A 14,502-nucleotide genomic window follows, 5' to 3' on the forward strand; every position below is an offset into this window, starting at 1 on the left:
CTAAGAAAAACATGCAAGTACACACATTTTGTCCATTCATCCTCTTTGCAGAATCTTAAGACATCTTTTCTGACCTAACCCAAGGCAATATATAAACAAAACAAAACAGAACAAAGAAACAAACAAACAAAAACACACAAATTCTCTCACCCAAACTTTTAACTTTTGGTAGCTGTGCCAGTTTGGATGGACTATGTCCCCCAAAATGCCACATTCTTTGATGTCATCTTGTGGGGACAGACGGATTAGTGTTGATTAGGTTGGAAATCCTTTGATTGAGTATTTCCATGGAGATGTGACTCAATCAACTGTGGATGAGACTTTTGATTGGATAATTTCCATGGAGGTGTTAGCCCACCCATTCAGGGTGGGTGTTAATGGAATCACTGGAGTCCTATAAAAGTGTTCACAGACAGAAGGAGGCACTGCAGGCAAGAGAGACACTTTGAAGAATGCATGGCTGCTGAGGGTGGAGCTGGAACACAACATGGGTTTAGCAGACACCAGCCACATTACTTCCCAGCTAACAGACGTTTTCCAGAAGCCAATGGCCTTACTTTGGACACTTCATGGCCTTCAGATTTGTAACTTTGTAATCAAATAAACCTCCTTTATAAAAGCCAATCCATTTTTTTTTGCATTTTGCATTCTGGCAGCATTAGCAAACTGGAACAGTAGCTAAAAACATGAATTTTCCGACTCAGTGCATTGCCAGTGATGTTCCGTTTGAATAACTTCAGTTCACTTGCATCTACTCATTCACTTATTTTTAGCTCATTACATTGAAAATTGGAAAATATGGAAAATGTTTCATTTCATTGGTTTATATAAAATTAGTGCTTCAAAATGTTTAACTGTGGGAACCAGGGCCCAGGCCCCCTCCCCTCCATAGTGAATTCACATAGCCACCTACTTGACCAGGACAAACATTAAAAGTCATCAGACTTCCCCAGGGGAGTTAAAAATTGTATTGTTAAGAAAGCACTGAAACTCCCCTCCCCTGGTCACTGCTGATAACAATCGCCACACTCCTGTGTCACAAGACCCCGTCAAAACTCTATTCCTACACCCTCCTTGTCCTAACCCTTATAAACCACCCCCTGGCACCTCATGTTTTTTCTGAGTGCTAACTTCCATCTTTCCCAGTCTGCTGTGGAACAAATCATCTCCTGTAAGTAAGTCCTATTAAACTTATGTCTAACTCCATGCCTGGCATGTTCTGGGTCCTAGGGCTATACTGGGTTGTGACAGTAATATATGGAATATTTGCTTTACATAAATTAATATAAGGCTTGTAGTGTGCTTGGTATATTCAATGTATTCAAAAACAATATGATCTAACATCAACCACAAACAAAACATTTTCCTCCTTCCTAGAGTCTGTTCTCACCGAGCATATATATATTCCTAAACTCCTGTAATTTGCTAATAACCTGATTCAATTGCTTTTATTTTGTTTTTTTTCATTATGTGACCCAAGTAAGTTTAATATGTGGAAGTATCTGGGGTAATGCCTTTCCTGTAGTGTGAGCTCAAGAAAATCTACATTCTTTTGGTGTATTCTCAAAGTGCAAGTATTTTGTACTTTCCCTAAAGATGAAAAGACAGTAAGTTTTTAAAGTCTTCCTTATATGCCAGATATTCTGATAATCACTTTACATAACTTATTTAATTCTCACAAGCACCTGTGACAAAGTCCTATCAAATGTATATGACATCCATTTTTTCACATCATTAATTAGTGTAGTCATTTAATTAACAACTTTTTGCAACTATCATAATGTGACAGGCCCCTGTTTAATGACACATACAAAGGTTGTTTGTTTATGGTCTTTATCTTCAGCTTTCATTGCCTAGCAGTTGGAAATAGCAACACATAGAAAATACAGGAATAGAAAGTAATAAGTCTCCTAATTAAAATATGTAGAGGATATTGTGCAAGAACTGATAAAGAAATAGTCAAATCTAAGGAAAAGAGAGATTGCATTCCTGTGAATAGTTGTTAGAATCAACTCATAACATAGTCAATGGTCAATAATAATTAAAAAATAATTTTAGTATTACAATTATTTTTATTCCTAACAATGCTTCATTTCCAGTTGGTATAGCACAGTATAAGTGACCCCATTTCTCAAGTGGTATTCTAGTTTCCTTCAGCAATAAACATAAAATACTATTAATACAAGGTCCACAGAATTGCTGGAATATTTTAATTATTTTTACTATTAATATATTGCTGAATTAACATCCTAATCTGCAAGACTCAAACAGATTTGTGCCTGGCCTATCTGTAATGAATTTCAAGAAATGAATGGACATGTTTAGCAATTAATAGTGTTCCATACCAGAATCCCTCCCATTTTTTCTTCGCTTCTCTTATAATCATGAGTTTTTAGGCCTTGAAAGTGATATGATAATAATAATCCCAATGTCAAATGTTATAATTTCCTAGACTTTTAGAGTTGGAAGGATGATAATTAATTGTGGGTGTGAGTTATTTTGATGTGAACTTTGAAGTTTACCTAAATACATACCTAATTTGAAGAATTTAAAAGATAATTATTGGTGACAGAACAATATGGTTATGAAAAATTGAACTCAGAGTTCAACTAGTCCTCCTCCATCTCTCTCCAGTGCGATATCAGATACCATATACTTTAATTTTGCAGTATGATAATTGCAGTAATAAATATTTGTTTTGATAAATTCAACTAGACATTATTAATGGTGCATATTCAAAGGTCCACATTCTTACACTTCTATGATCTTATTTATCTCAATCAATCATTATCAAAGGCATTTCTCAGGTTAGTCAGATCTGTTTGAAGTCAGACAAATTCTACACTTAGAAAACTTGGATTCTATGAATGTGGATGAAGAATGATTCAGCGAGCTGTCTGTTATCAAATTTTCCAGGGTTGAGTGGAGAATAAAACTGACCAGGGCCAAGAATCTAATTCCCTAGCCAGATGTAGCTAACTCGTTTAAGAGAAAATTCCTTTATCTATAATTACCTACTACTTTTAGCTCTCCTAACATCCGCCAGCAGGAGTTTCCTAATTTTATAAGTGACCCCACTATTAATAGATTTCAGTGCTTTTTTTTTCAGTTTTCTTTTTCCAGTGAGTCCTTTGAAAGAGAAATATAAACATCTTTCCCCTTCTCTTATTCCCAAACTGCCACTGCTTCTCAAACTGTAATCAATAGAGCAGTATGAAAGAGTGATGGATTTGGATAACATCTACCCACTCCCAAATTTTACACCGATGCTCTATTATCTTTATAATACAGTCAGTGGCAAAAGCTGTGCTAGTTGCTAGAATGATTTCCTTAAGAACTTCAGTCTTAAATTTCCTAAATTAAAACAGTGTTACTAGAGTGTCATTGCAAATACATGCCCAATTTATCAATTGCCCAGTTATCAGATGAATGTACTGAACCATCTATATACTATGAGGAATACAACAACAAAAATGATTTGCCTCTAAATTATGAGATTTTATGACTTGGAGGAAGGTATAAAACAGACATATGAACTAGAAATAGAGTATTATGTGGATTTAAAATAGATGTTGTGTTATGGGTATTCACAGATTTAAGTTTACCCATCTGTTTATCTATCTTTGCATCTATCCATCATCCTTCTAGATTTAATGTATTTATGATCTCCAATTCAGACATTAAATGGATGAAAGGACAAAATATACAAGAAAAAGCAAATATTAAACTAACAATTGGGCCTGGGGAAAATATGAATAAAAATACCATATGAAGACAAAATAAAGAAAAACAAAAATAACAGAAGCAATACTGCTTAATGATTAACAGCAAGGATTTAAGGCTGATGGTCTGGGTTCAAATCCCAACTTTAACATTGGAGATTATATATTTATATAACTTTAGGCAAGTTTGGCAGCAATTTCCTCATTTAGCCTCATAATTAGTAGTGAAAACTAAATAAGTTAATATATAAAATATGCAGGTATTAAAAGCATCAGTTGTTTTCATAACTGAATTAAAATATGGCACTACTCTTTCTTGTAATACAAGTGCAAATATTCAATTTTTATATGGTTTCTCTGAGCCTCACTTTTGTCATGTGAAAATTCCTGATTCACTGGCTTGTTTTAAGGATTATAAAGTATAAAATTATAGTCTGGCATATAGTCAATATTTATCAACTGTTTATGAAAAAAAAACAAGAAAGGTTTCAACAACTTTTATATTATTCTTGGTGATATTGTCCAGAAATTGAGTATGTACCATAGTTAAATAGTTGTCATGTGTCTAAAGCCCAGCAGATTTTACTATAAAATGATGATTTTCAAAGTATGGTCCAAGACCTGTAGGATTCCCAGAGGCTTTTTTCAAGAAGTCTACAAAGATCATTTTCAGAAAATATACAAAGAAGTTATTTAGTTATTTACTGTTTTCACTGTGTTAATGTTTGTACTCATGATGCAAAAACAAAATGTGGCAACAAATTGTATTCAAAGCATATTGTAGTCTTCACCATGCATTCAAGATAAGAAATTTGCAAACAAAAACAAAAACATCTCACACAGGACTATTAATTATAAAGGAATAAAAATCACTAAATTATTAAGCCTCAACCCTCAAGTGCCATCTTTTTAATATTCTGCCGCAATGGGAAGTGTGTATAAAGCACTCTGCCACATGCATGCCAGCACCCTGGTTGTCTTGAGAAAACACACATGCCATTGCTTGAATTGCAATCTGAATTAGCTACTTTTTTTCCATGTAATGCAATTTTTACTTGAAAAAGATTTGATACACAAATTGTGATTACTCAGAGACGGGCATCTGGCAGGCAGCTTTTCTTAAAGGAATTTTTTTAATGGAAAAAAAAACTGACATCACTTCTTGTCAATGGTGAATATTTTTGATCAAAATCTTCACAGTTAATTTGTATATCCAAAAACTATTAGGTCACTGTCTTTTTTTTTTTTTTCATTTTTATTGAGATATATTCACATAGCATGGAGTCATACAAAACAAAGCACACACTCAATTTTTTACAGTACCATTATGTAGTTGTGTATTCATCATCAAAATTAATTTCTGACATTTTCATTACCACACACACAAAAATAATAAGAATAAAAGTTAAAGTGAAAATCAACAATTAAAGTAAAAAAGAGCACTGGGTGCCTTTTTTTTTTTATTCTTTCCCCCATTTTTCTACTCATTCATCCATAAACTAGACAAAGGGGAGTGTGGTCCATATGGCTTTCCCAATCACATTGTCACCCCTCACAAGCCACATTTTTATACAATGTTCTTCAAGATTCATGGGTTCTGGGTTGTAGTTTGATAGTTTCAGGTATTTACTGCTAGCTACTCCAATTCATTAGAACCTAAAAAGGGTTGTCTATATTGTGCATAAGAGTGCCCACCAGAGTGACCTCTTGGTTCCTTTTGGAATCTCTCTGCCACTGAAGCTTATTTTATCTCCTTTCACATTCCCCTTTTGGTCAAGAAGATGTTCTCCATTCCATGATGCCAGGTCTAGATTCCTCCCCAGGAGTCATATTCCACATTGCCAGGGAGATTCATTCCCCGGGGTGTCAGATCCCATGTAGTGGGGAGGGCAGTGATTTCACCTGCCAAGTTGGCTTGGCTAGAGAGAGAGAGCCACATCAGAGCAACAAAGAGGCATTCAGGAGGAGGCTCTTAGGCACAATTATAGGGAGTCCTAGCCTCTCCTTTGCAGCAATAGTCTTCCCAAAGACAAGTCCTGTGGTAGAGGGCTCCGCACATCAAACCACCAGTCCCCTATGTCTGTGAGCACATCAGCGACCATTGAGGTGGGGAAGCCCAACATCCCTGCATTTTCCACCAACTCCTCAAAGGGGCTTTGCATATTTTTTTCACTGTTTTTTTTTTTTTAATTAACTCTTTTTTTTAAATCAACTATATCAAAAAAAAAAATTTTTAAAATACAATAAAAGAAAAACATTTCAAACAAACCATAAAAAGGGAGTAAGAAAAAGACAACTAACCAAAGATAACTACTTTACTTCCAACATGTTCCTACTCTACCCCAAGAAAGTAACTTAATATAGCAACATTTCTGTGAACTTGTTCCTAGCATACCCATTAGAAATTAACAGTAGGTCATTGTCTTTTAACACAGCTAGAAATTTGGAAAGCTTACATTCACGATTGTGACTTTGACAACTTCCCAATATTTAAAACTTTTCTGATGAGATCAATGGCGATATTAATAATTGTACTCTTTTTAAAAAAAGTTTCTATAACAAAATTTGTTAAATATCTTTATAAGATCGTCATTCTGCACTGAACCAGTATTTCCCAGATGACCAATGCATAATATTACAAAATCATGTATGAATAAATGTTTCATTGGAAGTGCAAAATAAACCAATGGATTTTAATGTGGCAGAGGACAAAGTATGTTTTGATAAGATTTCAGATACTATCTCACAATTAACCTCTAAGAAACTGTGCCAGTTTGGATGTATTATGTTCCCCAAAATGCCATTATCTTTGATGCAATCTTATGGGGGCAGACATATTAGTGTTGATTAGGAATGTTGGACTCCTTTGATTGAGTGTTTCCATGAAGATGTGACTCAATCAACTGTGAGTGAAATGTCTGATTGGAAAATTTCCATGGAGTTGTGAACCCCACCCATTTAGGGTGGGTTTTTGATATAATTACTGGGGCCCTATGAAAGCAGAAAAACAGATGGACTTGAGAGAAACTGCAGCTGAGAGATGTATTTTGAAGGCAGCCATTGAAAGCTGATGCCATTTTGAAATGCAACCTGGGATGAAGCAGATGCCAGCCATGTGCCTTCCCAACTAACAGATTTTCCAGATGCCAATGGCCTTTCTCCAACAAAGGTACCCTATTGTTGATGGACACTTTATGGCCTTAAGACTGTAACTGTGTAACCATATAAAACCCCTTTATAAAAGCCAATTCATTTCTGGTGTTTGCAAAACAGCACATTAGCAAACTGAAACAGAAACTAACACTTGTTGAGTTTTGGTACAGTTTCAAAGAATACTTACAATCCTGAAAAGGATATTGGAGGAAGCATTTAGGTGCATCACTCAGATCTATCTTCAAGAAGAAAACTTGCAGTGAGTTGTTTAGTTAACTGAGGAGCCCTCAGCTGCCACCCTCTGAGATCCACTGCAATAATCAGGCTCAGGCTTTGCTCTCCTGCAGGCACTTCCAGTTGATGATTGAGCAGTATGGGTACTAGAGTTAGCCCATTTCTGTTTTATATGGAACTCTTCTCTTGTGAAGTGTTTATTTGGGTGTTCCCCATTGGCTTAGCCCCAGTTTTCTACGACTTGTGCTGCAGTGTGTGGCTCTCCTACCAGGTCATTGTTCCCTCATTTTCTCCTTTCTCAGGTGTCAGACCAGCATTACAGTTTGGAAGCTCTCCAGACACACTCTTGCTTCCTTTCCTCTTTATCTTTCAATGAGGTCTCCCCACTAAATCTCTTGTACTTCCAATTCTATCTTTTGATTTGCTTCCTGGGAGACATGAACTGGCACACTAGTCAGGTGCTTTCCATTTTCCAACTAAATAACTATATAAGGTGGAATGTCTTCATACAGGCCATCTAAAATGATATGTTACAATAGAGTGAACATAAGCAGATTTGAAAATTGAGCTTTTATTAAGACAGACATTGAAGAAATTGCAAAACCAAGAGATAATGCCATGCTTCTCATTATATGTTTGGATATGTAGATAATTTCCATTAAGTAAGTTATTGGTTTTAATATATAATCTATCTATCATTGTTTATATATATATTAATAAATATTTTACAATATTTGGATCCAGTGTGTATTAATTTCCTATTGCTGTTCTAACAAATTACCACAAACTTAGTGGCTTAAAACAACACAAACTTATTACCTTATAGTTCAGGAGTTCAGAAATCTGAAAATGGTCTTATTGGGCTAAAATCAAGGTGTCAGCAGGTATGTATTTCTTCTGGAGTAGAGGAGATGCATTTTCTGCCTTTTCTAGCTGTTAAAGAGAGACCACATTTCTTGGCTCCTGGTCTCTTCCCAGTCATCACATTACTTGTATCTCTGCTTCAGTCATCACATCATCACCTCCTTCTCTGACTACCCCTCTGGCTTCTCTGTCTCCTTCTTTCATCTTTTGATGATCTTTGTGATCCTATTGGGCCCACTGAGATAATCCAGAATAATCTCACCATCTCAAAATCCTTAACTTAAGCACATCTGCCAAAGCACTTTTTCCATTATAAGGTAAAATATTCTCATGTTCCAAGGGTTATGGTGTGGACAACATTAGGGGGTCATTATTCTATCCATTATACAGTACAAGAAATGAAAGGGCTTTTGGGAATAGGTTATGATCTTGGTTGGAAAATCATGATACTGTTTGAATAAGGATGGTGAAGAACGTAAAATGTTGTCATTGCAATTGTGTCTAGGTTAACTACATTTAGGCATTTGCAAATGTTTATGCCAAGGAAGAACATGAAGTTATCATTCTTTCAGAATTGCGGAAGGCCGGGCTTCTTAAACAGTCCATTGCTTTTATAAATTATTTTTCATATCAATTATTTATCTCCTGAAAAATTATGTTATGCTAACATCTTGAGCCACTTTATCCTTAAGCCCATCTAGGAAAATATCCTTGTTTTTCCCCTTCAGAATCAAAGAAAAAACCTCCTCTAATTTCCAACGCTGTATAAAACTCCTTTTCTTTGGGTTAGCTAATACTTCTCCTGCAAAAAAAGACTTTTAAATAGATTTGTTCCCACTTTCAATGCTTGGGAAATAGTATTTTCACTGGGGCTTGGGGGAAAAAAGAAGTGACACAGGGAGATAAGGATGATGATGAGGGAGTATCATAATTTACCACTGACCATTTATCAGTAGCCAAAATATTTGACCTGAAGTTTAGGCAGCTGCTTAACTTGATATCTCTCAGTATGCTTTTAACCATGAGCTCAATTACAATTTCATCTGAAAATCAAAAATGTTATCATATGTATCTACATGAAATGGTGAAAATAGCACTGTACTATGAAGCTCTGTAGCTTTTACCAAGTTATTCACCTTTAAGTCTTGGTTTCCCCATGTGTGTTGACAGGTGCTTCCCTGCTGTTCTTTTAGGGTTTCTTGAATAATGGATAGCATCATTTGTGTGAAAGTATCTTGGTAATGGTAAATTCTTACCATTAAAGCTACTGCCAGTAGTCAGGGAGCTTTTATTTAATTATTTTCCTACTCTCTCTGTAAATATTACTGCACCAAGAATCTCAGAGACTAATTATGTTATTTATTACCAAAGGAAATAGGTGACATTATTTCACTAGATACTAAGTCAGAATTGTGAGTCACTTCTATAAATCAGATTTTATTCATTTTCAGATGCTCTCAATTATTTAAAAAGAATAAATTATTTTTTAAAAAATCTTCATATAATTATTTTCAAGTATTTGTCCAAAGGCTAAGTTAAAATTCTGAAGTCAGTTGTGTTGACAAGTTGCCAAGCATTGTTGGTTTAAACAATTTTTGTTTAATTATAAATAAAATAATTATTTTAAGCCAGTATTTTAATTATAAAAATAAATTATCTTCACAGATCTGTATAGAATTTAAATATACACGTTAGGAGAGTGGAAATTCTTCTTTAGTACTGATGAACTACCAACCTGTAAGTATTTTCTTTAAGTATAGATTTAATAAATAATTAAATAACTCATCCACAAAGTAGATTATTTTAGGAAAATGGTCTTATGAAAATAATGGTAATTGTATGTGAAGCTAATCTCTTCCTGATACATAAAGTCATCTTTCCTGTGCAGTACTTCAATTAAAAAAAAGTAATCTGTATGTGCAGGTTTGAAACTGTTATGGATCCCAGAAGAATTTAACCCAAACTTGTTGGGTGGAAACTTTTAACCCAATGTTGTTGGGTGGAAACTTTTGATTGAGTGTTTCCATGGCGATGTGACACCCCCAACTGTGGAAGAGGCCTCTGATTATATTATTTCCATGGAGATGTGGCCCCGCCCCTTCAGGGTGGGTCTTGATTAGTTCACGGGAGTACTTAAGAGAGCTGAGAAGCAGACAGGGATTCTTAGAGATATTTGGAGATGTTTTGGAGAGTTTTCCCCAGAGAAGTGACCTCCACATACTTAGAGGGAAACATCCTGGGAGAAAGAACCAAGGATGCAGAGGAGCTGAGAGAGAGGAGCTAAGATAGATGCTCAGAGACATTTTGGAGAAAGCCATTTTGAAACACCACCCAGGAACAAAGGACCAGCATATGTCAGCCACGTCTTCCCAGCAGACAGAGGTGTTCCAGACTCCATCAGCCATTCTTCAGTGAAGGTATCATCTTGTTGATGCCTCAGTTTGGACACTTTTATGGCCTCAGAACTGAAAATTTGCAACCTAATAAATCCCCTTTATAAAAGCCAATCCATTTCTGGTATTTTGCATAACAGAAGCTCTAGCAAACCAGAACACTGTAAGAATGCCGGTTATTAGATTCCTTGCATGCAACCTATAACACATACTATATATTCTTTCTAAATGCATATTTAGAGACAAACACCATAAATTTTGCCAGTGATTACTGCCTGTCCTAATACATTAATATTTTCAAATAAGAGGCATGATTTGCTAGTGATTCTATGATAGAATATTTCAGAAAGCAATTTCTGCAAATATTTTCCCTTTGATAACAATCCAGGCTTATGCATTTTTGTCTTTATACAGAGGATTACAAGGAACCTAATTTCCATTATACTGTTGAATGGAATATTTGAAATATATTCATTAATCTTATTATATACATGTTCTTATTTGTAATCATAAATTTAAAATATATTAACTGGATCGTGGTTGTGGCCAGGGGGAAGTGAATGGTTTTACCCAGAGGGCCGTGCGCCGCCTTTCTCCGCTCCCATCTGAGCTGCTCGCTGCTCCTCCCCGCCCATGGCGTTCACGTTCGCGGCCTTCTGCTATATGCTGGCATTGCTGCTCACCGCTGCGCTTATCTTTTTCACCATCTGGCACATTATAGCATTTGATGAACTGAAGACTGATTACAAGAATCCTATAGACCAGTGTAATACCCTGAACCCTCTTGTGCTTCCAGAGTACCTCATCCATGCTTTCTTCTGTGTCATGTTTCTTTGTGCAGCAGAATGGCTCACACTGGGTCTCAATATGCCCCTCTTGGCATATCATATTTGGAGGTATATGAGTCGACCAGTGATGAGTGGACCGGGACTCTATGACCCTACAACCATCATGAATGCAGATATTCTAGCATATTGTCAGAAAGAAGGATGGTGCAAATTAGCTTTTTATCTCCTAGCATTTTTTTACTACCTGTACGGCATGATCTATGTTTTGGTGAGCTCTTAGAACAACACACAGAAGAATTGATCCAGTTAAGTGCATGCAAAAGCCACCACGTGAAGGGATTCTATCCAGCAAGATCTTGTTTCCAGGAGTAGCCTATGGAATCTGATCAGTTACTTTAAAAAATGACTCCTTATTTTTTAAATGTTTCCACATTTTTTGCTTGTGGAAAGACTGTTTTCATATGTTATACTAGGATAAAGAATTTAAATGGAATTATGTATAAATTAATATAAAATGTTTACCTCTGGTGTTGACAGGTTTGAACTTGCACTCCTTAAGGAACAGCCATAATCCTCTGAATGATTGTGTTAATTACTGATTGTCCTTAGTCCATTGGAAGCTTTTGTTTATAGGACCTTGTAGGGCTCATTTTGGTTTTATTGAGATGCCACGTACTTATAAATTAGCTGTAGGTATCAGGTGCTTTTGATGAACTGAAAATGTATACCTGACCTGTGGGAAACGCCATGGTTTCCTCATCTATCATGTAGATGATTATATATGGATACATTTACAAACATAAGAGTAGGATTTTTTCCCCTTTGACTTGAAAATTATCCCTGTATATTGCATGAATGAGAGATTTCCCATATTTCCATCAGAGTAATATACTTGCTTTAATTCTTAAGCATAAGTGAATATGATATAAAAATATATATTGAATTACTTGTGAAGAATGCATTTAAAACTATTTTAAATGTGTTTTTATTTGTAAGACATTACTAAGAAATTGGTTATTATACTTACTGTTCTAATCTGGTGGTAAAAGTATTCTTAAGAATTTGCAAGTACCTTAGATTTTCAAAACTGAATGAGAGAGAACATTGTATAACCATCCTGCTGTTCCTTTAGTGCAATACAATAAAACCCTGAAATTAAAAAAAAATAAAAAATAAAATACATTAACTATGTATGCAACCAAGTGGTCATTATCTATATTACCTCATATAACCTAATATCCCTTCCATATTGGTCATCACCAGGGGGTGACCAAGAGGAGATGGTCTCTGTTTGGGGATGTCCACATTTATTAACCAAACTGTCTCCCTAAGGTGTGGTCCAGGAGGAGGTGAGAGGGGTAGAGTCAAATCTTTTCAAGATGATGTTTGAAAAGATATTTTTGACAATAAAAAATACCACTCTGATGCTGAGTGGTCTTTGCAACAATATGAACAGATTGTGAGACTGTAAAAGGCTTGGAAAACATAAAACAGATTACTGGGGACGAGAAATGTTGAGTAAGAGGAGGCTGATTGAACTGGAATACTAACAGGTGTAGCAGGCAGAAACTGTGATTTCACCCAAGATTTCCCACCTTCCACCCTTATGTATAATTTCTGGTACTGTAAATATGTTGGATTTTTTCCCCATGTTTGGGTTATGTTATGTGGCACACTTGAATTTAAAATAGGAACATTATCCAGGTGGGCCTGACCTAATCACAGAGTTTTCTCTGGCTGATATCAGAAGAGGAAGTCAGAAATTCAAACCATGAAAGGGATTTGACTTGGAGCTGCTGGCTTCAAGATAGAGGAGACTATGAGTCAAGGAATGCTGATGTCCTCTAGAACCTGAGGCTCACCTCCAACTGACAGGCAACAAGGAGGCAGGGACTTCAATCTTACAATTGTAAGAAGTAGAATTCTGCCATCCAGAATAATGAGCCTGAAATTAGATTTTCCCCCAGATGGCCCAGAAGGGAACTCAATCTAGCTGACACCTTGATTTCGGCCTTGGGTTACTCTGAACAGAGAACCCAGATTCATCAAGCAAGACTTATGACCCACAGAACTGTCATCTAATAAATGGACAGTTTTAAGATGCTATATCTGTGATAATTTGCTACACAGCAATAGGAAACAAATATGGTAGTATAGGCTGAAAAAGTGCCAAAATGATGAGGTACCATTAGTAACCCCCAGAGTGGTCAAATGTCCTATGTAGTCAATTTGCCAGGAGAAGGAAGGGGCCACATTCTGTGGAATGCATCTTCCTTCACTATGAGCAAATGGACTGACATGTGGTAGCAGTCATAATTCTGGCATAAAATATTGGCTCTGGATCAGGAATATATAGTCCATGCATTGGCCATGATCAGTCCAATAACAAATCCAGATGGCAATGGCTGTGATCTGGGCAGTGCAGGTTTGATCAGCAGCTTGATTCTAGTTAGTCACTTCAGACACTTTACTGTAGGGATCAACATGAGTGACCCAGACTGTCCAATCAGCATACTCAGTTTAATCTGCCAGTCTGTAGTCTTTTCAACTGGTAAACCAAATACCTAGGTCATTGACAACAGACTAGGAGTAAATAAAAATATGACAACGTAGTATATCAATGGTGATATTGGCCAGAACTATGAAAATAGCCTTGAGTTCTAGCCAGTGTGCAGAACAGACATGTCTGTTTTTGGTTTTACTTAACAGGCACTGATGTTGAACAATAAGAGTGGCACAATGGCCACTTCCATGTTTGAACTTAAACAAACCAGCAATTTCCTCCAAAAGAAATGCTCAAGTCTTAACTTCTAGTCCTGTAAAGGTGAACTTAGTTGTAAGCAGGACCTTTGAAAACATTACGAGATAAGATGAGGCCAAACTGAATTCGATTGGGTCCTAATCCCATATGACAGTGTCCTTTAAAGGGAAGGAAATTTGGACAGAGACAGAGAGAGATGGCCATATGATGGAGGCAGAGATTAAGTTATGCTATCACAAACCAAGGAATGTCATGGATTGCCAGCCACCCACCCAACTCAAGAGAGGCATAGAAGAAATTTTACCCTTTAATAGAAAGCATGACCTTTATAACACCTTTATTTTGGATTTCTAGCCTCCAGAACAGTGAGACAACACATTTTTGTTGTTTAAACCAACTTCTCTGTATATTTTGTTATATCGGCCCTGGCAAACTAAGATATAAACCAACAGGACCTCATCTATATGATAAATGTTTTTGATATCAGAGGGTACAGGTACTTACCTACATAAGTCTTGAAACCCTAACTGTGACATAAGACAGGGAAGTTTAAGTATCCTTTGGGGGATTATTGAAAATGCATACTG

The 14,502-nt window shown here is 36.1% G+C and overlaps 1 protein-coding gene across 1 annotated transcript; it reads left to right on the top strand.

Annotated features, from left to right (window-relative positions):
- The first annotated feature begins 10,999 nt into the window (after window positions 1-10,999).
- Window positions 11,000-11,644, top strand: LOC119507255 (protein cornichon homolog 1-like). The gene has a single exon (XM_037800392.1). The coding sequence runs from the start codon at window positions 11,000-11,002 to the stop codon at window positions 11,432-11,434; it is 435 nt and encodes a 144-aa protein (XP_037656320.1). The 3' UTR covers window positions 11,435-11,644.
- Window positions 11,645-14,502: the final 2,858 nt, after the last annotated feature.

Source organism: Choloepus didactylus, chromosome 12, assembly GCF_015220235.1.
Source record: "Choloepus didactylus isolate mChoDid1 chromosome 12, mChoDid1.pri, whole genome shotgun sequence".
Taxonomy (NCBI): Eukaryota; Metazoa; Chordata; class Mammalia; order Pilosa; family Megalonychidae; genus Choloepus; species Choloepus didactylus.

Bases quoted from the DNA above. Each gene is read 5' to 3' on its own strand.
- LOC119507255 (XM_037800392.1), top strand. From the start codon at position 11,000: ATGGCGTTCACGTTCGCGGCCTTCTGCTATATGCTGGCATTGCTGCTC.